This window comes from Calonectris borealis, chromosome 10 (assembly GCF_964195595.1).
Source record: "Calonectris borealis chromosome 10, bCalBor7.hap1.2, whole genome shotgun sequence".
NCBI lineage: Eukaryota > Metazoa > Chordata > Aves > Procellariiformes > Procellariidae > Calonectris > Calonectris borealis.
In genome coordinates this window covers 10833935-10859502 of record NC_134321.1, presented here as the reverse complement: position 1 = coordinate 10859502, position 25568 = coordinate 10833935, and the positions used below count along the sequence as shown (strand labels likewise).

Sequence of the window (25568 nt, the reverse complement as noted above, 5' to 3'; positions counted from 1 at the left end):
GGCTGTGATGCTTAGAAGCAACTTTCAGGTTCAAGAAGTGTTATAAAGCTGCATTTTTTCCTTCTCTTTTACTTATGTGCTCCAGAAATCCTGACACTTCTTGGGAGGGACAGACATGCATCTTCCTTCTTAAAATTCCAGACACAGATGCTTAACGCTGCCTATTCCAGCCGCTCTGTCAAATAATGCGTCCTGTTGAGCTCCTAATCTCACTGGAAGCTAGGAAGAACTGAAGCATAATCATCCTGGTTGTAAATGCTGTTCTAGGTTGGTTTATGATGCAGTTGCCCAGCAGATGGCTGTCTGGGGCTGTCAGCAAGATGGACAAACCTGCAGGTCCAAAGGCAAGGTCAGAGGCAAGGAAGCCAGCACAGCAGCTGCTGCTGGCAGGCCACTGCGTCCGCTTGCGGCAGCTGCAACTTTCCGAGTTGGGCTGCAAAAGTTTTACGTCTCTGTCAGGACAGACAGGCAGCTGGAAGGCAGGAGCCTCTGCTCCACATCTGTCCTGCTGAGGAAGACCCTGATCCTCCAGGCTTGGTGATGAGCTGTGCGGTGTAGTTAGTGCTCCCTCCCGTCCCGATCCTGTTAGTCTGGAGTGCTGCGGTCTGCAAAAAATATTTAATTCTTGGAAACCAAATCAGGGGCTAGTAACGCCCTGGGTTCGGTGGCTGGGGTTAAGAGCACAGCTCCTGCTTTAGGGCACGGAGGAGCCTTCTCTTGGTCTGTGTGCCCGTGTGCTCTTGCTCGGTGCTCCAGCCGTTACCTTGGCTGTGCCGTCGCCAGCTCAGGCTCACCTATCTGTGGCTCTGAGCAGTATCTGCTCTGAAAGACAGACTTCCCTACACTCTCTAATACTTCAGTTGTTACTAATAACTGTAAATTAGCTCCCTTCTGCCAAACTATCCTTTTTAACACTTTTTTTTCTTTAAAACATTTCAGATCCTTCTTCCAATTTCAATTATCCTAATTATATTCTCCCTAATCTGAGGTTTTTGCAGAGCTTTGTATTTTGCATGATAAAATTCTGGCTGTTTAACATGCTTGATTTCATTTGGTGCTTTTAGATAAGTAAAATATGGAAAAAGGAAATCAGGAATGAGGGGCTGCTTTCCAAAAACAGTGGTGGGAGGAGAGGAGCTGTGGGAAGGCCGATCAGACCCGTCTGCTTGTTTGTTCAAAAACTGAAACCCTGGAAATGTTTAAAAAGCTGCTCATGTCTCTCAAGATTCTGCCGTACAAAATTTGCCAAATCCTTGCCCCCTGGTGTGTGCAGCCTCAGAATGAGAGAGGGATTTTAACACAGGTGCCATTTCCCGCGCACTGAGGAGTCTCTTGCTTTCAGAAGCCCAGATTTGCATTCAAACATTCTTTTCTAATAGTTTCCGGTGGGAATCGAGGTAGCATATGTACAGGTTAATGGTACACAGCAGCAGAGGGTAAGCTGGGTCTCCGTACCAGCAAAGGATACCGATGACATTTGTCTTTACGGTCCTTGCGCTGATAGTGTATGTTTTTGCTGTATCAAAATCAGCGGAGAGTTCCACAAAATGCTTCTGCTGTACGTCTGCCTGACCCATCCTGCTTTGATGCAAGTGATTTTTTCCAGTGGTGATTCAAGGTGCCTGGAAGTATTCCAGAAGTAATCCATGATACATAAATCTTCCATGCTTGCATTTCAAATCTTCCGTGCTTGCAGTTCTGCCCATTGTGTGCAAGTGGCTTTTGTGCACACTCAGCATTGCTATATTGACAGAAAGGTCCTTGGAATACCCCTGACAAGTCAGTCTTGATCAAATTTGACTAATTAAAGGAAGCTGCCTGTGGGAGGATTACGACAGACTCTCCAGTTTGGAAAGGACGTCGCACGGTAGATCTTACAAAGTAAGAGTGAGTAAAGTGAAAAGGGGGCATTTACTCATATTTCTCACAGTACAAGACACACAGTGTGTCCAGTGAGGTTATCAAGCAATATTTAAAATAAAAATACGTTTCATATATTGTGTATAATTAAGCCATATAGGTCATTGCCACAGAATGCAAAGTGCTTTAAAAAAACATCGGGGAAGAACAGTTCATCAAGAACTACTGAAAACTGATATGGCTGCAAAGTCTTGCACAAGAAGCTCCTGAATTGCAGGTTGATGGGAACTGGGAGAGTGTGCTGGGGAAGTCACACCGCGTGCTTTGTTCTTGTGTTCTTTCCCGAAGCATCTGCCGCTGGCCGCTGTCAGGCAGAAGAATAGACAGACCTCCGATCTCATCTTTGATAAGTTTGGCTGGCGTTCTTCTTACGATGTGATCGGCAAAATCCTGACTGGTTCTGTGGGACCGGCACCCAGGAGGATGGGCTGGCCACGTACCTTCTCAATAACAAGGTACGCTAGGACACAGCACCAGTTATGGCTTTGCACGTGCCCAACTGGCCTCTAACAATTCAATTTCCCATTTTTACATTGTTCTTATTATCTGCCGCCCCTCAGGTAAGAGGACTCTTCCGTCAATAGCCTGTTTGTGCAGGTGAGGGACCGGCCCTGTGCACAGCCTGAGGAAAGTGGCTTTCACCACTATAGGGTTCACAGGATGACAGAGGAGTTGGGGTTGGAAGGCATCTCTGGAGGTGGTCCAGTCCAGCCCTCCTGCTCAAAGTAGGGTCCACCAGGCTGCCCAGGACTGGGTCCAGTCGGGTTTTTAATATCTCCAAGGATAGAAGCTCCACAGCCTCTTGGGGCGACCTGCTCCGGTCCGCAATCACCTTCACAGTGAAACAAGTTCTCTCTTATGTTTAAATGGAATTTCCTGTATTTCAACGTGTGTCCTGTCACTGGGCACCACTGAGAAGAGTCTGGCTCCATCTCCTTCTAAAATCCCTCCCGTCAGGTATCCATATACTTTGGTAAGATCCTCCTGGAGCCTCCTCTTCTCCAGGCTGAATAATTCCAGGTCTCTTGGCCTCTCCTCGTATTGCAGATGCTCCAATCCCTTCATCATCCTTGCAGTGCTTCGTTGGACCGCTCCGGTATGTCCATGTCTCTCTTGTACTGGGGAGCCCAGGACTGGACCCAGGACTCCAGATGTGGCCTCACTGGGGCTGAGTGGAGGGAAGGATCACCTCCCGTCACCTCCTGGCTCTGCTCTTGTAAAGCAGCCCAGCAGGCTGGTGGCCGCCTTTGCCACAAGGGCAGGCTGGTGGCCCATGCTCAGCCTTTTTTCCACCAGCACCCTCATGGCCTTTGCTGCATGGCTTCCCAGCTGGTCAGTCCCTCCAGCGTCGACTTGTGCATCGGGTTATTCCTCCCCAGGAGTAGGATTTTATACTTCGCTTTGGCAAACTTCATGCGATTCATGTTGGTCCAGCTCTCCAGCCTGTCAAGGGCTCTCTGAATGGTGGTTCAACCCTCTGGGGTACCAACCACTCCTCCTGGCTTGGCATCATCTGGAAACTTGCTGAGGGTGCACTCTGTCCCATCCTGCAGGTCATTAATGAAGATGTTACACGGTGGCCCCAGTACTCACCCCGGGGTACACCTCCAGCGACTGGCCTCACCACGAGTCACCTGGATTCATGCTGCTGATCCCAACCCTCGGAGCCTGGCGGCTCAGCCACTTTTCAGTCCGCTGATCTAATTTGTACTTCATCAGTTAGTGCAGGGGGATGTCATGGGGGACAGCACCAAAAGCCGTGCCAAAGCCAAGACAAACAACCTCCACTGCTCTCCCCTCATCCACTGAGCCGGTCATCTCACCTTCGATGACTTTCCCACTGGTCTTGGGGGCCTGGGGTTGCTGAGACTGCTCCTGCCAGCAGCTGTAGAAGAAATACCACAATAAACTGGTGGCTGGCATTTTGGAGCTGTCCTACAGCAAGTGATCTTTGACCACGACCAGAATAGTCCCTTCCGTTGGCTTGCACCCCTGGGCAGGAATGCACCTCACGCATGCAGCGTGGGGATGGTTCTCCTCAAGACACCTTGCTTCCAACTGTAACGCGTGACTGCGCTGCTCGCTTGTACAGGCCACGGACAAAAATGCCTGCTGCGTCAGTGGCACGAAGCCATGCACGCTGCGGCACTGTGCTGCTGCCATCGGGCGTGCTCTGCACCAAAGGGCTCTAATAACGCTGCTCAACTGTTCCCGTTTGAAAATAGGCCCAGCTGCCCTGGCAGCTGTTTGCTGGGGACTTTTGCTCCTGACCCAGAAGATGGCAGGGAGACGCCTGCCTGGCAGCCGGGGGCTTCCCGGCGAGGAGGGCTGTAGGGATTGCTGGGATTCCTGCCCCTTCCCCGCTCTCCGGGATGCATTTCGGGTGATCCGACCGCGTGCGGCTGTGCTCATTCATAACGGTGGGCTGACCGCCTGCTCAGCGGCCGCCGCCGCGGCTCTGCCTGACCCTGGTTTACGCCGCGCTTTGTCTTTCTGCCCGGTAGACCCTGCCCTGAGAAAGCTGCCCAGTAAAGGAGGGGGAACAGGCTGCCTGATGCTGGACGCTTGGAATGGAAAACCATTTCTAATTCAGGGAGATTTGTGTATAAAACTGAGGACATTTTCCATGACCTCAATGTGTTAGAATAGCTCTGCAAGTGTATCTCAAACCTGGTAAAAATGTAAACCTCAAGTAGAGACTGGGCGGGATTTTTACTAACATGTCTCTGAATTCAGACACTTCGGTTCAGTTTAAGCTCAGACGGTTCAGTTTAAGCTCAGACGGTTCAGTTTAAGCAGTTTACAATGCATAGGTTCTCCCTAGGCTTCCTGGAAGCTTGGCTATAAAGATCAGTATCAAAGTTACAGCAATAGGCTATAGATAAGCTTTGCTTCCCTTTGCAGGTGACAGTTTGAATGTAGGTTTGCTGAAGTACACGACGTTGTTTCTAACCCTCGGCATTGCCGAGTGGAAGCTTGTGATGTTTATCCGTGCAACGAGCTGAGTTCCCTTCTTCGTCGGAGACCGGAGCTCGGGCTTCTCCAGCAGCGCCGCTGCCGCTCTGGGTCTGAGAAGTTGCACATGAGCTCTGGATACCAAAGTATGGTTATGGATTCCCCAGTGCTGAGGGCATATCCTAGCAGCAACATTTCTTCTTGGTACTATTTCCTAATACTGTTTCCTAATAGTTATTTATTGCTGGCAGCTGCTTGCTCCGACCTCTCTCCACTCATCCCATCAAAAAATTCTAAACTGCGATTTAGCCTTGAATATTTGTCCCGGTAGGCTGAAGGCAAGGAAATCAATTCTCTGTCCCTTCCCATCTTTAATCGCTATACAGATTTCAGTAGAACCAGCTGAAATGCTGAAAAGGTGTAAAATTACAGCGGGCTCGGGCTCAGGCTCGGCCCATGTGATTCAGAAAAGCTCCTGACGGCCTGCACAGACAAATCCTAAAAAAATACATCCCTCTGAAACATAATCCTCCCGCTCATCCCCCCGCTCCCTCTCCGCTCACCCTTGACTCCCTATCAATCACTGCCAGGCAATTATCTGCTTCGTTTACTGCCTCCCGGCCGGAGCCAAAGTTCAGGAACTGGCAGTCGATGGCAGGAGATCACTCGGCGGAGGGAACTCGCTGTTCTCCCAGCCCGGCCACCCATTTCCCAGCAGTCGCGGGCGTGCTTAGCTGCAAGAGGCAGCGAGCTTCTGCAGGGTGGTTGAGCCCTGGCTCTAACAGCCGGGGCTTCTCCTGGAAAGGAGCCTGAAGCTGTGCCAAGCAGGAGGTCGGAGCGGGGTCTCCACCTGCTCCGCCAGCACGCCGGGAAACGGGCTGGCATCTGCCGCCGCTGAGACGGGGAAGGTGCGTGGATAGAGAGCCCTGGGCAGCCCCCCCGGTCTCCGTCCTTGCCCACTGCCCCAGCAGCTCCAGGTGGGGGAAGCTGGGCTGTCCCACAACCCCCCCGCCTCCACTCAGCAAAAGCTGCGTTGGGACGGCAAAGTTCAATTTCTCCTGGGCTGGGGAGGTGCCTGGAGGTGGTTCTGCTTCTGCCGGGGCGTCACGGATGAGGCAGAGTGAAACGGCGCCGGTGTGAAACGCCTGTCTCTGCCAGGAGGAGCAGTTCCTCGTGACACGGGCAAGTTCTCTTGTGTGCTGGGGAAAAATTGTTGGGGTTTTCCCCAGTTTCCTCCCTACGTGTCCAGCTAAGGGGATGCAGCACCCCTCTGTCCCACATACCGTTTGTCCCAAAGGCACAGCGTCACTCCTGGCATTTGCAGATCGAAGTCTGTTCTCCCAGGATAATCTGTCTACCCACATTTTCCAACAGTACAGTCTGAAGACATTTCTTTAAGAAATCTGCAAATAAAAGGAAAATTTGTCTTCTTATTTTCATTTCCTAATCAGCTAGAATTTATTACAGCTAAGGTTACTCTTTCTGGAAAAGATAAAAGCACGCTGCGTCACTCAGAACTGCCTTAATCAGACCCAGGATCCCTCAGCCCGAAGCTCTGTCCCCGGCGAGGAGAACAGGAGGCACAAGGTGCCCGGCCGCTCCTCCCCAGGGTGCTGCCCCCGGCTCTGCCACCCACGGCCACACGCTGGGATGTACTGGCCTGGAGCCTGTACCTGCGCCTAGAGCTCTAGACTCAGTTTTCAATAGAATCACCTGTTGGACACCTTCCTGGTTTTGGCCTCCACAATATCCGACGGCAGCGAGTGGCACTGCTTAATGACGTCCTGCTTTGGTTTAGATTGGCTGAATGATGATTTCACTGGTGTCGCTTAAACCTTGTCTTGTGAGAAATAATAACAAATTGTTTCCCCTTCATCTTTTCTGAAATAATTCGTGACTTTCTGGGCCCTTCTCCTTTGGGTCCTTTTCCAAGCTGATGTCTTATTTAACCTCTCCTTGTAAAAAGCCACGATCCTCCTTTCCCCCTTTTTTGTGTTTCTTCTAGTTCTACATACCATTTTTGATAAAAAGTGTATTCTAGGTCATAGTTTCCAGCCATATCGATATTTTCTATTTTATTATCTTTTTTTTTTCTATTTTATTATCTATTATTTTCCTCTGAGCACTGGCACAGTTGATTAATTAAAATTGATATTGATTTCTAGATATGCTGAAAAGATTCTTTATTGAGTAGTTGGCTAATATTCTGTCTTCTATAGGTTCTTCTCTAATTAAAACCCTCTGGTCCATCATTTCTGGGAAATTTGAATTATCTAGAAAAAGAAAAACTTATTAAATTCACAGAGCATTTTTTGCTGAAAGTGGTGTACACATTGGGAAAGGATGGGGGTTTTAATTTAATCCACGTAGCCTAGCAACATTTACACCATCAATAAACAAGTACTGTTTTTCAGAGCAAAAGCCTGCCCAGGCCTTTCTTTATCCTGACTCCGTTGCTAGTAATGGTAATATTGACAATGCCCAGCCCACTGCTTTTAGAGTCGTCGTCTTACTTCATGTCCCTTTTATTCACACCCCAGCTCACCTGCTAAAGCTTCGCTCAGAAGAGCGGTAAGATCTTCAAGTGAGGTGTCCACGGAAGATGCTCATCTTGATTTTTATGTTAAGCTGTAGTTGTTAAAGGAGCTGCTTATCATATTAGTCATATGGCTGGTCTCGAGGCGCTGAAATGCGATTGCTAGGAAACTTGAAATCTGTTAAATGTTTGCTCACAAGTATTTTCTGAAGGAAGAGCTTTGGCATCTGTGTGTCACTTCTGAAGTTTGCCGCAATTCAGCTTCGAAGGGGAGGATCTTCTCAAAATCCCCGGTTTCCTGGGATGTTTTTGTTCAGGAACGTCAGGGCCAACGGCAGTGCCAACCTCACCCGGGTGACCGTGGGGATGAAAATGGGAAATCCAACTTCATCGCGTGCACTTTCGATTGGACATCAAGAATAACTCTGAGACTCATACACTCGTAGATCCGCAGAACATATGGCCGAAGAGGTGTCACCTAGTGATAGGCAGCTTTGCCCGAGCTCTGCCTGCATCATTTAATGACGAAGAGGACGAGGAGAAAGATTCACCTGGAGGGGACTCTGCCCACAAGTTCTGCCCAGTCCTTCAGAGCCTTTTCTGTGACAAATGACAACAGGAACCTCTCTCGGCGATGTGATGTGGCACCACGCATGGCTGCAAGTCCTTCATGGGTCCTACCTGGCATCTGCCCAGCCTCTGCAAAGCCAGTCCGAGCTCCGTTTCTTTAAACCCAGTTAATAGAGTACAGCTTGTGCGGACAGAGGTGCGAACACCGGGGGATTCAGCAGTGATGTCTGGCTCTGGCAGAACACGGCACATTCTAAGACACCATAAAGGGCTACAAGAGAACGGGGGGGTTTACACATTTTGGGGAAAAAAGACTCATTTTCACATGGAAGCTCGTTGCACACAGGATGCAAATCCAAGTGCCTCTCAAAGACTTTTAAATCCTTGGTAGGATCCAGCTGGGAGGCATAATGTCTGGTGCTCTTGCTATGTTTTACATTTGGTTTTTTTCTTTTTTTTTCCTGGGATTTCTTCTTTTGTTATTCTTTGTACATTTAATTAATGTAACAGTTGATAAATTGTAACATGTAGAGTTTTTTGGTTTTACTTCAGAGTATCTCAAGAATAAAGCCTTTTTTAGTAAGTAAACAACAGAAGTTTTACACATTTTGCTACAATATGTAACTAACTTACTGAAAACACTGGAGCTTCTGAATTCCTATATATTAAAACCAATAGTCCTTACTACTTGATTTTCATTTTCATAAGATATCAGATTTTCCTGTCATATACCATGAAATTCAACTTAAATTAATTCTAAATATACTTTTTAAAAATTTCTGATCTTAAGAATTTATTTACTATTTAATGTTTTACTTATTCCTGATGACTCCTTTTTTTCCCAAGACCTTCTTTGCCCTAAATATTGCTTAAGCGACATCTTTTCATAAATAAAGAAATATATATAAAACAAGGTTTCCATTTACTGAAAGCACGGAGCAGCCTTCTTTAATTTCTCTAACTTGTTCCGGCGACCAGAGTATTCATTTCCAAAAGAGTGTTCCCTGAGACTTCACCCAGCGGTCAAATACTGCTTCTAAGATTTGGTCATGATTTTCCTCCTGTTCCAGTAGCTCTTGCCTAATCGGTTTCAATAGGAATTTAGAGATGAATGAGAAATCTGTTATTCTATATACGTCATAAGTAAAATATAATCTCATCTCCCCGAGGGCCGTTCTCAGCAGTCTGGGAGCCTGAACTGCTGATACAGTGAGTGCTTGCTGCCTTCTCTATTTTACCTTCTTTATTGGGTCTTTTCCTGTAAAAATATATACCTGTCAAAATTCCAACAAGAATTCGACCTTTCCCAAAGTACCGGCCTATTTTAAACTGCATTTTAAACTATTTGCTTTTGACTGTGAGCAGAAGCTGAACCCTACAGTAGGGAAAACTGGGCAAGCAACCGTGTCCTTTAATACGAGATACCATCACTTCTTGTTCTTATACTCAGCTTCAGTCTGCAAAGACGTGTGTTTAATAAAGAGTGCACGGCTTCCCTTTGCTTGAGCTGAAGAAAACAGCTGCTGGAGCAGATCTTTCATGTCTAGCACTTGAACATTGCTTTCCTGAAGTGAGATAACAGAAGTGGATTGTTTTTAGTTTTGTCATTTTTGCCTTCATTGTTTTGTTCTTTGATCTTCATATATCTCAGTTTAAAGGCAACTAATAATTATTTTGGTTTTTGTAAAGCTTCAGATGTGCTGCTTCTGATGGAGACGGTCCCTGCGAGGCGAGGGGCTCCCCGTCCCCGGGGTGGGGGCCGAGGGGGACCGCGGGAGCTGCGAGATGCTGAGCAGCAGAGCCCGGTCCAGCTCCCTCTGCGTCCCTGCTGTGCCTGGCCGTGGGCCCCACCGACCCCTGGCCAGACCCCGACCCCGGTCAGGCTCTCGGCTTGAGCTTGGCTGCCATCCCCAGCAGCTCCCGGCTCCCCTTCCCGGGGGAAGCCGCCGGCCATCGCTGCTCCCGGACACGCTCCCACTGTGGACACCCGGCACCCGCCCCTATTTCGCTCATCACTGAAGCTCTTCAGGAGGATCCTTTCCGTTTTATTTAAACTCCTCTTTCCCAAACTCATTGTCTCAGTATTTTTCCACGATGGAAATACACTCTCCCCAACTAAACCAACCTTCCCGCAGCTTGCTTTCTAAGCACCAGCACTGTCACTGTGCCACAGTCCATACTCACTACCTCCCGAGAAATCCTCCCATATAACCTTTTGGTTATTCCTCACATATTCAAATCCTCTGTTTTAGCTTCACTTTTGCTACTGCAAGAACATTTTCCATCCCTTTGTCCTTTTTTCCCCTTCACTTTCCACCCTATCGAGTTTCTCATTTGCCGTGGCTTTTTTTCAGCAGCTAATTATTGGCTTCTCTCTCTGAGCTATTCTTCTCTGTGTCTTAGACTTGGATTTTGATCCCAAGCAATTGGCATACATTTTACCCTTGTTTAAAATCTCTTTGTAGGTAAAAACAATTTTGCAAAGATTTAAATCAGCATCCTTTCTGTAACAGATTTCTCTCCTTTTAAGCACCGTTTGGATTTTCACAGCATTTCCTTTAAAGTTCAGCAGCAAGGTGTGGAGAAAATAGCAGCTCATTGCTTTTGAGATAAACTGTTATCTTTTTTATAATTTAATATCCCTGCCACTAAGTGGAAAATTTCCCTGTCAGCCTCTGTGCCTGTTACGTAGCCTAGGAAGCAGCAATAACGTTTACCCCGTCAGCGCTGGGACAGCTCAGATTAAACAACTTTGCAATTAAAGGGTTTGCATATTACAGCCTTTTTCCTCCTTCCTCATTTCAGGCAATTTCATCAATCAACTGTCTTCTCATTGACTGGTTTTTCTGTAGCTCTCCGGCACTGCCACGCTGCTCAGGCTCCGGAGGTTTCTCCTTGGTCTGGTCAAACACCCTCCCTCACCGTCAGCATCCCGAACTGCCTCCCACGGGGCAGCCCCAGCCCTCGGCCGCGGGTCGGGTGGGGCGACTCATCCTGCTTTGCCCCTTCCAGTCCTTTCTGGTCTTTGCTGTTCCTCATTTCAACGTGAGGGCAATCAAAATTGCAAGGCTGAAACACCTTTTTCAATAAGACATTTTCGGTTTTCAGAATTCTTTGGCAGCAAATCTTTCGTAACCCTGTGCTGAGCTTTAAAGGGGTTGATAGGTTTAGAGTGTAAATAAAGTGAGTTTATCTTGCGGTGCAAAGCTAAACAGAAAATAAACAGCTAGAATAGCTATATAAAAAAAAAAGGTCCATTTCTGAGCCAAGCCCCATTTTGACGCTGCATCCCCAAATCTAGTAACTGCACACGGGTGTTCCAGATAAAGAGAAATCAGCCAGCTAGTGAGGGGAAAAGCAAAGCACGCACGGTCTGACGGGGCTGTCAGACGTACAAAGGAAACCAAGAGGAAACACCGTGCTCCTGACTTTGATCAGGTTTTGGTACTTGCAATGCTGTTTGTAATGGCCGTGTTCCTGCAGACAGGAGACGGCTCAGCGGGGAGCCGTTGTCAAATAGAAGCTGCAGAGTGGTCGGGGCAGAGTTGCTTCTGATCTGCTTCTGGGATGTGCTCTGCTGTCAGAAAATGCTACGTTCCCACTTGCCTTTATCTCAAAGGGTTCAAATACTCAGAGGCAGGGAGGAGATTGAGGGAGACAGGCTGTAATTACATTCTTCTTTCTCATATCATTACATATGAACAAAGGAACAACTGCAATGCATATCCCCTGCACCGAGATCCTCCTGCAAAGGCACAGACAGAGCCGAACTTCGCCAGCAATCTTCCCGTTTAATCGGCAAACCTATGTTCTGCGCATTACAGATTGCTCAGGATGACAGGAGAAATAAACTCCACAAAACCCGAAGAAGGACCTGACTGAGCTCAGCCAGACAGGGGGCTTGATTAATAATTCAAAATAATACTTTGAACACTAAATCGTCTTTTATGTTCCTCTAAGCCGTAGTATAAATCTAGGCTGAATCTTTTTCAACAGATCAGTTGAAAAGGTGACAAACCAGTCACCTTTAAAGGGGTGTGAAGAAAGAGAGGAAGCAGGTTTTTTTCTGCATGTTGCCTCTCGTTTCTTGCTGCCTGCAAATTAAACCTCAGGGAACTGACATCTCTGCTGCGTGTTTGAAAGGGACCCCCCCGCACAACCGCAGATAACGTGGAGCATCGGTGTGGGGACTGAGCGGCTCTGAGGTGACATCAGAGTCATAAATGGGTGGGTTTGGGATGCATTCCTGGCTGTCGTTTTTTGGTTTCTCATGCTGGAGCAAACAAAAGAGAAGCCCCTGAATTTAAGAATAAGGTGAAACGGGGCAGATGAATACCTCCAACAGGAGGGAGCACGCGGTGCCGTGCTGGTCTCTGTGCCCCAGCCCCCTTTGCAGATGTTTCTGGAGGGCACTGCCCAGCTGTGGTGGGGAGGTGGGGAAAACCACTGACACGTCTGTTTGAAATGGTGACGGGACAACGCTGGCAGAACGACTGCTGACAGACTCAGCTGAAGACGGCTTGTAAAGGATGTTTATGGAGAAGATAAGAAATGTGTTTGATGCAGGGGAGGAGAAGGAAGACTGAGAAGTTCATAGAAAAGTAGAGTGGTGGAAATGACGAGCCAGGAAAGTGGCAGAGTTTATTCTGGACCAGAGTGAAACAAGATTGCAGCCATAGAAACCAGAAAAAGAGCTGGTGTGGTTGGGCCACAGCACAAAGGAGGGACTGGATATGTGATTCAGCTGGGAGAGAGTAAGGAAAGGTTGGATCTTTCCTAGATGTGAAAGGAAAATGTGACTCCCAAGGCTACTGATGCAATTACCGGAATCATTGAGAAAAACTAGCAAGAGGTCAGGGAAAGCAGCATCCTTTCAAGGCTAAATGATGCAAAACTGCACACTGAGAAACATTTCTCACAGTTCAGGAATCCTTTGTAAACACAATTGACCATAGCTTTGATTGTGAGAAGAGACAGCTAATGTCTTGTGGAAAATGCACAAAGAATGGCTCAGAAAGCGTAAGGCCGGTATCAGAAATACAAGGATAAATCAAGTAGTAGGAGGGCTGTAGCTGTAAGTACAGGCAATGTTTACTTAAAACCAGGTATGTTAACATCACTGAGACATAGCACTGCAGCATATGGTAATGTCTCCAGGGGTGAAAAGTAACACCAGACCCCCTGAAGCAGGCTCTGCTCTTCTGCAAGAATCAGTGTAAGGCTTAAAAAAAAGCAAAGCACTGCTAGCACACAAAAACCAGGACACACAGGCTTGTGTTCAAGAGATGCTATTTATTCAAGGGCTAATTACAGTAGGCAAGAGGCTGCTTAATCCAACAGTGTAAAGGGAAAAAAGATTCCTACAAGAATGGACAAATGACAAGGAAATTACCTGTCCTCTTGTGTAAATTCTTCTGTCCTTTACCATCTTCCTGCTTCTCAAATTGCTTTTCAAGTGCTGTGGATAACTGGTGTCCATGCATGAAACTTTGAACCTCCTCATCTCACTAGCAGTTACACAGATGGCTCTAGTGAAGCCCACAGAACGCGTTTGGTGCTGATCTCCGTGAACGCAGTTGTGATAAAGGGTCTACAGGGTCTCGAAAACTTGTCAGCATTCTCCCACGGGTTGGGTCTGGTTGCCAGACCACCTGCAGGCACACAAGTTGGAGGCTCTGCGCCTCACAATATTAACACAGGCATTTGCCTATGTAAATTGATCTTTAATCTTCTGCCCACATGACGCTGCGTTACTGTGTGTGACAGAGCATCATGCAGCACTGGACTATCCTAAAATGAACGTACAAGATCACCTCCATTCATAGATGTGTCGTAGAACTAGAGAGAATTATTTCTGATGTTGCAGTATGTTTGCAGGTCCTGATTACACAAATCAAGAACAGCGGCCTCAGCACTTGCTCCCTTCAGGTAATCCCCTCCTGCTGACATTGTCTTTCCTGCCGTCTTACTGTAACACACTAAATGGTAAGCTCCTTTTGGCAGTAACCTTGTCTCACTACCTGCGAAGGACCACGCACACCGCTCGCCCTCTCCTAATCCAGACCCAGGCTGTGCGTGCACGGTCCTACACGTGCATGGTCACCCACCTCTGCGCATTCCTGTCGCCTGCAGGCCAGGGCTGCCCTGCTTTTTGGGGGGCAGCTGCTTTGAGACAATTTGATCTACCGGCGTCTGCCCGCCCGGTGTCGCCGAGGCAACACGGTCCCCGGGGAAGTGGGATGTGTTGCCGTAGCAACGCGATGCTCTTGGCTGCAGCCGCTGCCTCCTTCCATTGACAGCATGGAGGGAGAATTTGGGGTTGCTGGAAGCGCCGAGTCCTATTGGGGATGAAAAGTCGGGCTGGCAGAAGGGTCATGGCAAGGACAGATACAAATGTATATTTGTAACTCTCACTGTAAAGCAGTTTCATACTAAAGGCTTTGGCTGCTGCTGCAGCAGCTTTGCCAGTGCCCGCACTAATGCACTGCTCTGAATGAAATTATTTACGTCACATTCCTTTATTGCTCATGATCACATGTTTTGCTTTATAGTTAAATTATGAATAATCTAAGCAGGATACATTTTAATGATGCTTTCACTCCTATTCTGGATGTATTGATTCAGCAGGTTCTTTCAATACAAATTGTATGACAGCTGGGCTAATGTAATGAGTATCTTTAAGTAACAGAACAGTGAAAGGAGAAAGAGGGAAAGTATTTGACCATCCATAGAAACTGATGACAGCTCCTTTTCCAGAAATTGTGGGAAATACTGCATCACCCTCCTCTGACCTTCACAAAAAAAGTTCAAAGCTGTTCTAGCTCTTTTTCAGCAGAAGTTTTCTATTGCTCCAAGGCAGAGATTTATTACTTGCACATTAGTAATTTCCACTAGCCAGCAAGGACAGGAGCCCACAATGTCAGGTATCAGCAAACCAAGAGAGAGCTCTTCTAGAGCTTATGAGATATAGAGGAAAGGCTGGAAAAGGATGGATTAGAAAAGCACTGTCAAGAAATGATGGAGTCCACGAGCCCCTTGGAGCCGCAGAGTCAGTCCTCGACAGAAGCTGTGCCTGGTGGGCATCCTTGGACCTGTCCTACTCTCCTCCTGAGGCCGCAACACACAAATATTAGGGCAACAAATCTTGTTAAGCTTTCGTAACATAATTTATTTGAAATAATTGCCTTTGAAAACAGATTCTAACAATGGAAATGCTCAAAATATGAACCTACAGGGAGTTTTCAGAGTAGGGAAGGACTTTTCCACATCAGCCTAGGACCAAGCATGGTGGGGCTGTGATTCTAGCCGTAGTTCCTGTGTGCACCCCAACACAAGCACTGCAGGCTGACTGAAGGAGCAGGACGAAGTTCTGCTAAGGTGGAGCTGCTTACAGAGCAAAGTGTATAGTAACGACATGATTAATTGCTCACTGCCACCGTTCAAGATTTTGCAAAAGTAAAACAGCAAATCCTTTTGTAAAAATTTGGAATTTCTACAAAATAAACAAATCAATACGAAAATAACTCGTCATCGCTGTAAAAATAGATAAAGATAATTCTTTATTAAGTAGCTCTTAGTGATATAATGGAGTGTAATAAGGAGGTTTCTTTCATCAAAAGAGACTCTTGCTTAATTAAAGAAAATTAGAATAATGCCTGACTACAGAGGTACAATACTTCATAAAATCTGTCTTAAATATTTATTGGTTTACAATTGCTTGTATGCTCTGAGGAAGGAGATAGAGATTGAAAGTATTTTGCAAGCATTTACGGGATAACTTGAAAAAGGATAATATTTTTGAACTGCAAGGCATTGAAAGGGTTTCCGGAGCCATTCAGAACATAGGCATCAATGGATGTCACTGATACCACAAAGTGTTATGTGTAGGGAGATTCCTGTGTTTTCACCATCAGTCTCATCTGCTGGCTGACCTAGTATTAACAGTAAGAGGTCTTAATAACTACGCATGGAAAAAATCTTTAAAAATTTAGAGCTAAATATTGCCAGCACGGCTGTGAGGAATCTAAATATCTTTCTGTACGGACACTAGATGTCAATGGAGAGACACTTCGAACCAGCTGCAACAAAAGGCTGTGCCACTGCATTCTCTAAAACCAGGTTCTTCTTTTCCTCTTTTTCTAATACAACTCTTCTGGGCCGATAGCCTTGGGAATTAAAGTCACGAAAAAACCTCAGGAGAGGCACTGTACACGGAACACCCGCCCAGTTACGGAGGTGATTTAAGTCGCAGTCGAAGGCAGCAAGCCTTTTTCAGCCCTACAAACCAATCAGTTTTTTGCCGCGACTGACAATGAGGGATCTAACCATGGTGAGGTGACCTTATAATCCTCTGTCCTGGGGGACCACCTGTTTCCTTTGATGCAGACATCCAAGCTGCAGTCAAACACCAAGCACTTTTATAAAACTTAAGAACCTAAACTAAGTTGGAAAAAATAGTCTAGAAGTAAGAGGTTTCATGTCCCCGTTATCCTCCCTTGAGATATACAATCCTCTATCAACATTTTTATAATGTATGCTTAAAGCACAGCATGTGAAGAATGACAGAAAAATGCACTTGGAACTGCTTACTGATTTTCTTTGAAAACTGAACACTGGTTAACTGAGCTGCACACTGTGCTCTAAGTTTAATTAAAACAAGTGCTAACAGCTGTAATAGAGCTCATAAAAGGGTTTTCAGAGTAAAATATAAAATGTTGGGGATTTGGTGGATAAAGCTCATTTCTTACTGTTGTAATTTACATTTAATACTGCAATTTTAGCACTGGGAATCAGTCAACACACTGTGCTGAGCTGGAAGGACTGGTAAAATGTATCCCTCATGTAGCATCCATCATAGCACCGCCTGTGTTTGTGTACGACGGTTCTGTGCGTGGGGTGGATCTGTGGGCACCAAAGGGCAGGGACATAAACGCTGGGAACAGTGAAATGTGTTAATGGCTTTCTTCTTGCAGTCGCCATAAAACGAGGCCAAAGAGCAAAGGCGCCGTGTCTCCTGCCTCGGCCAGGGATCGAGTGCTGCAAGAGGAGGGGGAGAGACAGGCTCAGTCTGGAAGGAGGCTCAAAGTGCCCCACCGGGGGAGATAAGCAAGATGGGGCAGGGGATAGGTTACGCATTTGGGGTAAACCTCAGAGGTGAAGCTTTGGGAATGGCAATGGTTATTTGACGAAAAGCTGGTGAAGATATATGATGAATGGGAAAATGCCAAGGTGTGAGAAATGGTTAATAACATTCAGTGGTGATAACGGAAGATGTGAAAACGGGAGCTGAAGCAATAGTGAGAGAGCAATACGTGTCTGAAGTGCTCCACGGGATGGGCAGCGGCAGGTCGGGACCGCATACGGAAACGCTGATAACCTGAACTGCGTCAGGCAGAAATGTGAGAAGATAGGGAGGGAAGGGACAAGTATGTACATACAGTAAAAAATGCGCTTGCAGATTTGCAAGCAAAGGCTCAAGGAAGAATTTCAGAGCGCTCTGTGGAACACAGCCCTTAACTCCAACAAACTTTTGCTTGAACAGGGTCTGCTGGAAAACACAGGTAGAAATTGGTACTTTGGATTCAGATTAGTCTTTGAACAACGCACAGGCAGGTTAATTTGCTGTCTTCTCTTGAAAGAAAACAATCTAAAAACCTTTTACCTTTATTTAGTAGCAATGCCCGTGTAGTGTAACCCTGACATAGCCATTCCAGCAGGGCCAGGGCTCTCCGGTGGGTGACTGGCTACCGCGGGACATGCACAAAGGTCTATTCCCACCACCTCTCTCTGCCCAGAATTCATACCAACCTCACTGGAGAAGCCCTTCATGCAATGTTTTCAGTGCTGGGGACAGAAACTAAAGTACAACCAAAGCGGGTACGGTTTTCACTTTGTAATCAAGAGAACTAAATGATTAGCTAAGTTCTTATTTGAATATGCCCTGCTTACACATCTGACTGTCGTTGCTTGGGGCTTCTCTGACACGGCAACCATAAACTTTACGTAGTGTTGCTCAGGGTACTTTAAACAACCTGGTTATCCCATGTCTTACATCGCAGAGACTACTTTTATCTAAATTCATGCCATTTTATCTAAACTCACATGCCATTTTACGTCATAAGTATGACACGACTGATATTCAGAGATATTTCTCTTCACATCTAGGTAACGGCTACGACAAATGTTTTACACAATCAGGTATTTTAAAATCGATGTTTTCTACTGCCTGAAAAATTGTAATTGTTACCAACAGAATCAGTGTTTTCTGTGTTCATAAACTAAATCATGCCAATGAAAATCTGGACATTTACACAGAAGTTTCTCCTAACTCGATACTTTGAGATTTATCAGCAAATGCAGCAAAGTATCTTCCCAAGAATTATCCAAAATACGTTTGATGGACTAACGGTAGTGGCAAAGTAACATATTTCAGCTGATTATTCAAAAGGCTGATTTTTTTCTCCTGTCTTTGTACTAGTGATAGACTGTCCCATATCATTTATTGAAATACACAGTACTCAAGCTACTCACTCTAAAAGCCAACAGGAAGAATATATACTCCATCTTGGTCACTGCCACAAGCAAACTGTCTCATTAGAGTACCAAAGCTTTGGTTTCTGAAGTTTAGTACTTTCCCAAGAAGAAAACCAAACAGAGGCAGGAGAAGCAGCTTTACCCTGTGTGCTGCGTTGAAGGATCTCTGCATCCTGGTACCTAAGCCCAGGATCATTCTATCTTTTGTTAGAATTACTTCCTCTGCTAAAATGAAAACTCAGAAGTTTTGTGTACATTATGCACAAAGTTACATGATGTACATGCACATTTACAGTGACAGCAGAAAGCAGTAGGTAGAAAAACAAAAAACCCCAAAGTTTGAACATTAAACAGAAAATTTCAAATACGAAACTCAGCATATGTTTTTTACAATGAGGGTGATCAACCACTGGAGAAACAGACCAAGGGAAGTGGGAATTATTTCATCTTTTTATGTCTTAACACGAAGACTGGATACCTTCAGTTCATTATGATGTGGCAGCCAAAAAACCCCAAGGAAATGTGTTAAAGAACAAAACAGCATCTTTTTTCTGCTGTGTAAATCCGCGGTGAGCCCACATTTTGGGATGTGGAGACCAGACCTGCACACAGTGCTCGTGAAAGGCATAGGAAAGTTGAGAAGGCACAGAAAAGAGCATTTAACGCGATCCTGGGGATGAAGCAGCTGCCTTTGGAGGAGACGCTGGTGAGACTGTGAGGCCTTAATTTGGAGAAGGCTGAAGCAAGATAAGATCAAGGTTTACAAAATCACAAAGTAGCAAATAAAACGCATGCAGAACTGCCATTCACCAAATCCTGCAATACCAGGAGTGGGAAGAGTGTTTCAAAACTGAGGAAAGAGAAGTGCTGCTTTATCTAACAGGTGTTTGACTTCTGGAACTTGCTGCCGTGAGACACCGTGGAAGCGCACTGCACTTGCAGGTTCAAAACAAGATGAGAGTCATAAACTGCAGTCCTCGAACTGGAAACAGAAAGAAATAGCCAGAGACGTACCCTCTGACATCCCTCATAGAACAACTGGAGATGCTAGAGGACTACACGGGGACAGGCTGCAGACAGTAGCCAGGCTTACGTGCCCTCCCATGCAGAATCTCCTCCTGTCCTGCCCGAGACAGGAGACGGGGACAAACCTTGGTCACTGGCTTCAGCACACAGGGGGATGCGGAAAATGTGATATCCTGAGGTTTACAACATTCTGCATAAGATTACTAAACAGTTCTGTTTGTCCTCAACTCCACGGCTCCATGGTGTTGGATGGGGGGGCTTTAAAAATCTGCAGTGAACTGAAGAAGTTACTAAGCAGGAAACACTGGAAAACGGCTAGAACTGACAAATAATTCAAAACTAAAGCAACCATTGAATTTCAAAGCCACTGCTGAATCTACTCCTCATCAGTTCACGTTTTTTGTGCCACACCACTGAACTCCACAACTCAGCAGGGCAAGGGCAGGATTTCGCTTTGTGTGCAGAAGGCCCTGAGCCCGGCTTGTAGGGAGGACGGCTCTGGGACGCGCCCGACTTGAGAGGGCTTGCTAGTGTGTCACCTGCAACAACATGCAAAAGCTATACTCGTGGTGATTAATCTAACTTCCCTTCAACAAGAGATTGTGTTTTCTAACAACAACCATCAGAATATTTAGCGTTTTCTTGCATTATCCTTGTACTGAATTACTTGCAGAGAATTTGAAGGCAAGTGTAATTAATCCAAGATGTACGTATGTTTATATAGTGTCTAAGCTCTGGCTGGTGCTGACAGGTTTATGAGAAGTAAATTATTACTTGTTATAAAAGGATTTATTTTACTTTTTAAAGAGCCAGTCTGGAGGTTTAATCTGATTATTTTTCCCCAGTGCAAGACTACACAGACTATTTTGCTTTTTTCCTTGCAACTTTGCTGCTCCTGCTAGTAGGACAAGCATTTAAGCTCCATCATAGTTTCACTAAGGGTGCATCCAAGTCACATCGCACTGGGTAGGAAAGGCAGAGTGAAGGGAAGAGGCCTCCACATTTGGGAGCACAGACACATGATAAATATGGGAATAGCTTTCGAATACTGAGAGAGTATTAGGAGAAAATACGATTCTGAAAAATATATATATTTTGATAGGAATACTGTGGGGACCGGCTTCATCAGTTACACAAGTCTTACCTAATTCCATACTGGTTGCTGAATACGCCATGAAGTCAGCGGAAAGAAATTGCATTGGTCATGCTGCATGAATTAAAAATGTTATTATAAAGGGGATCAGATTAAGGCTGCAAGTGCATTTCCTAACTTATTTTCTTCCATTCTTTTAATGTGGATGCTTGTTATAGTAATAATTAAAAAAGTGATGCAAATTCAGGGTGAAAGAAAGCATATGATGAACTATATGTATGCAAGGCAGGCAGTATTACAATTAATGTGATCAGACAAGTTTCTTGCATATATGTGCCGTCACTTCTGATGCTCACAAAATTAAAAGGTATATAAAGAAATGGAATAAACTGTGGTGTAAACCAGCTTGAAAATGTGCTTCATGTGACCTTGGATGCTTTTTATTTTGTCCGTTGACCTTCAGAGGGAGGCTAAACAGACCTCTGCTGTTTACTTTCCTCTGAAGCTGACTAGTTATGTGTGGACATACAAATATCAGAAGGCTAACACAATGTAGCTCTTCAGAGACTTAAGAATATTTACTGATAACACATTTTTTCATATAAATAATCAGATTTATATCCACAGGCACAAATGAGAGAAAATTATCAACAAACGTTAAAAGCTAAGTTAAGAGTTGACTAATGCCAAAAGCAGGCAATTGTCAGGTGGCCGGCTGTTGTGCAAAAGAGTGGGAAAGAAAAAGTGTATTCCCTTGGAATTAAACTTTCTCTTTCTTCCTCTGACCCTATTTGCCAATGCTTTTTATTCTTTATAGTATTTTGTTTTTCCATTTTTATAGCATTTTCTAAATTTCATTTTTACCTCTTCACCACCAGTAATATCTTCAACACCCAACTGGCAAAGGAAAGATCTCACCAGAAATCTTACTTAATTTTGTGGGGGACTAACCAAGTGTGGTTTTCTCATTTATCAAAACCATTTCAGTTCTGTCAGTAGTTACGGTATATACACTGAGCAGTGAAATGTGCTCTTGTATTGTTTGAGACCATCAGAAAGATAATATGGTAGAGTGGTAAATGAAAAAGCAATATCAATTATCTTTCAAGAAACTGCAGTTGTTGTGCCTGCTGTAAAAAAGAATAAAAATGAAGAGAAACGGCTTCATACGAAATCTCCAGATAAACTGACGAGACGTGGCAAATCTACCTCCTGTGCTTGTGTTTAATTTGTTCATTTTCTATGGATACAAGACATAACCCTACCCCGCATAAAAATATGGGAGTCATATTACAAAGAATACCTTTTACCAGAGAGACTGGGTGCTGTAGTAAGTGCCACGAGATTTCCAACTGGCCTCCCTCACTGGGAACAAAGTCAGTAAAAGCGCTGAATGGGGTGTTCTGGGATCCGCAGTTGTGCCCTCCGTGCAACGGCGATGAACAGACCATCTTTGTGTGGGAGTGTGGTGAGAACCATCTGGATAACCATCTGATAACCTTTGGCACATGAGCAAACAAAGACAAAACACACAATAAATTGCCTCAGTCAATTCTGGGCTTCTAAGTGAAATTTTGTATTTTGAGTACAGGTTGATTTCTGCCCTTTTATTGTTGAAACAGAAGAATTAAATAAAAATATTTACACTGACAACATGCAGCGGCCTCACTAAGCCAACATCCCTATTCCCCTCGACTCATGTTTCCACAGGCCTATCTTCTTCCGAGACTAGCCCTCCAGCAACGTCAAGCCATAAGGGCCGATGGCTCCACGCCGCGCAGCCAGTCACCCAGCCCGGGCATCTGCCCAGCCTCCCTGGTACGTGTCAACAGGTAACGGCACTACATGTGTAGGTCTTGCAGACAGAATACAAGCAAAAGTCTGAATAAAGACACATTTAACAACATAAGTATAGGTATCTCCAAAGCTCACACATATAAGCGATTAATGAGATGTTTCACTTTTCTGAAATTCTGCCTCCTTACTGCTCTGAGGCATTCAGTATTGAGCAGGTCAATACTACTGCCACCATTCCACAGGTGACGACACTGTGGCTTTACACGGCTTTTACCGAGAGGTGCGAAGACCTGCACGCTGCTTCTCTTTGCTCACTAGTGTTAATGACTTAATTCTGACAAGAAACCAGAGGGGTCAGAGGGCCTAAATCTAATTCCAACCAAGAATTAGATGAAAATTTAGATTAGATCCGATTAAGACCAAAGACAACCTCCTCCTCCCACTCCCGGGGGAGCTCCGAGACACCCTCGCAGACACCGTGAGGGAGGAGAAGAAGAAATGGGCGTTCGGGGTCCCTGATGGGAGATAACAGAACGGAAAGCAGCCGTGCCGGGCCGCCGCCGCCTGCGCACACCCGCTCCCGGGCAGCCCAGCCGCCGCTGCGGAGCGGCGAGGGTTTGCGCGGGCGCCCACGGCTGACCTTTGCCCCTCCCCGCACCGACATAGGCAGCTTCGGTCCAACGGTTTGCAAACGCCACACAAACCCGTCCCGCACCTCCGTGACCGGTGTTTCGTGACTCCGGGCAGAGGCGCCGGCCCCGTTCCGTTTTCCCACCAACTGAACCATCTGCACAGGCGCCTCCCCGCCGCCACCTCACCGCCCCGGCTGCTCCGCGGAGCCGCTCCCGGGATCCCGTCTCCCGCTCGGCCTCCGGCGGCCCCGCCCCCGTGTTGCCGGTGCCCCCGCCCGTCCCGCCGCGCCCCCAGCCCCCCGCGCGCGCCGCCGCCGCCGCCCTCGCGCCCGGCTGCCCCCCTCGCGCCGCGCCTCGCAGTGACGCACGCGCCTCCCCGCTCGGCGCCTGCGCGGCCATTGGCCCCCGCGCCCGCTCCCGCGCCTGCGCAGCCGGGGCCGCTCCCGGCCCGCCTCCCCCCCGCCCCCCCGCTCCGGCGCGGCTCGTGTGACCGGAGCGGCGGGAGTCAGTCAGCGCCCGCGGAGGGAGGCCCCGAGCCCGCCACCGCCACAGCCGGCCGCGGAGCGGGGGGGAGGTGGCGGCGGCCTCCTCGGTCCGCCGGCACCATGAGCATCGAGATCCCGCCGGGCCTCACCGAGCTGCTGCAGGGCTACACGGTGGAGGTGCTGCGGCACCGGCCGTCCGACCTGCTGGGCTTCGCCGCCGAGTACTTCACCCGCCTGCGGGATGCCCGCGACCAGGAGGCGGCCGGCGGCGGCCGCAGGGTGGTCAGCTTCGACGGGGAGCCCATGCAGACCGAGTCCAACGGCGAAGAGGAGCCCGACCGCGGCGACGAGGACTCCGACTCCGACTTCGAGCGTAAGTACCGGCGGCGAGGGGCTGCCCGTGGCGGCGAGGGGCGGCGGCGAGGGGCTGCCCGTGGCGGCGAGGAAGGGCCGGCAGCGGCGGGGTCCTGCCCCCGGGGCAGGAAGCAGCCCGGAAGGCCGGCCGGGCGCCTCCGCCACCCCGTCCTCGGTGCCGCTGCCCCGGCCGCTGCCGCTCGGGGCCGCGGGGCGAGAGCGGGCGGGATGGATTGAATGGGGGAGAGGCTCCGACCGCGTCCCCTTGCAGCACCGCCGTGCCGTGGCGGGTACTGCTGGGCGCCTCCAGCGGGGTCCCTCGCTCCGTGGCTCTGTGCAGGGTGTCGGCTGTGCCGCGGGGAAGCGGTACGCGGGCAGAACTCTCCTCCCGGGGGGAACCCTTGCGCGCCCTGACGTTAGGCCCGTAGAGTCCGGTAAGAGACTCTTTCCCTGGGTGGGGTGTCACGGAGCAGATGTACGGAGCTGCCATGTAACGGCCAAAATTGCGCCTGGGGTCTGACCAGAGTTATCACAGTGAATTGAGCGTGCTGCCAAGCATGTGATATGAAAGATCATGTGTTATTGTGCAATCTCTTCTGTACTTATCTTTACATTTCTGTCTTTAAATCATAGTTTTATAGTTTTAAATCTGGTTTTTTTCACTGAAGCTGAGGATGTTTATTGCTACTGTTGTGTGTTTAAAGTGGTTATTATAGGGCACTGAAATAACTTTTTAATACATTACTAAATAGCAAAAATGCAAAACCACCTGTATGCTCCTGTTTATACTGTAGCTCTTTAAGATAGAAAAGATACCTACCTGATCCGGACAATGAAACGCCACTTGTGATACTTCCATTTTTATTCTGTCAAAACATACCATGTGTGTTGTGCAACGTGCAGTGTTTATAATTTGGATTGTAACTGAGCTGCAATGCAAAAAGTTATTTAAAATGTTTGTAAATGGTACTTCTTGGCACACCCAGAATTTTGGACCTGAAATTACTGAATACTTTCTCATTATTAGAAGGTAACTTAAGGGGAGAGGGAAATGCGAGAAAAGGCGTGCTTTCCCTGAACTTTCGGTGCCCTCATTTGGAAGTCTTGTGCCCTTGACCTATAACATGAGTAAAGGTTTCTGACTTTTATTGATAGAGGATCCTCTTTGAGGCCGATTATTATATGTCACCTTGTGGATGCAGTGGGTTCTTACATCGGTGCTCTGGTTAACAGTTCTAAGGAAACAAGAAGAAATTAAACTGTGGAACAAATAATTGTTTTTATTAAGGAAGCATTGAGAGACCAGTTCTTGTTGCAGCCCTTTTAGACTGGGAACTTTACAAAGTAAAACACAGCTTCTGCTCTTGAAAATATACAACCTAAACAGAACATGCAAGTAGGTGAGAGGACAAGAATAAAATGTACAATCGCAATGAATCAAAAAGCAGTTTGCAATTACTGTCTAGATTTGAATGTTTATTTTTTCTAATGAGAGAGAGGTTCTGTTTAGGGCATGAAGAAGAAAAGATGAAAGGTGAAGGGTAAGGAGGTGGACACTGGTAGTGACTGGATTGATGTGCAAGCATGAGCACAGATTTATGACAATAATTACAAGTGAGTTCGTTTGTCCTGCAGCCCAAGTCAGCAATATTTTCAAGCATCTCTAA

The 25568-nt window shown here is 46.9% G+C and overlaps 1 protein-coding gene across 2 annotated transcripts in view; it reads left to right on the top strand.

Annotated features, from left to right (window-relative positions):
• Positions 1 to 23537: 23537 nt before the first annotated feature.
• PRKAR2A (protein kinase cAMP-dependent type II regulatory subunit alpha) overlaps positions 23538 to 25568 on the top strand; it is a 67212-nt gene continuing 65181 nt past the window's right edge. The window contains exon 1 of one of the 2 annotated variants that reach the window (XM_075158735.1): positions 23538 to 23920. In XM_075158735.1, coding sequence (XP_075014836.1) covers positions 23668 to 23920 — 253 coding nt within the window. In that variant the 5' untranslated portion in view covers positions 23538 to 23667. The remainder of the gene's footprint in view (positions 23921 to 25568) is intronic. The other variant, XM_075158736.1, reaches the window with a different exon arrangement.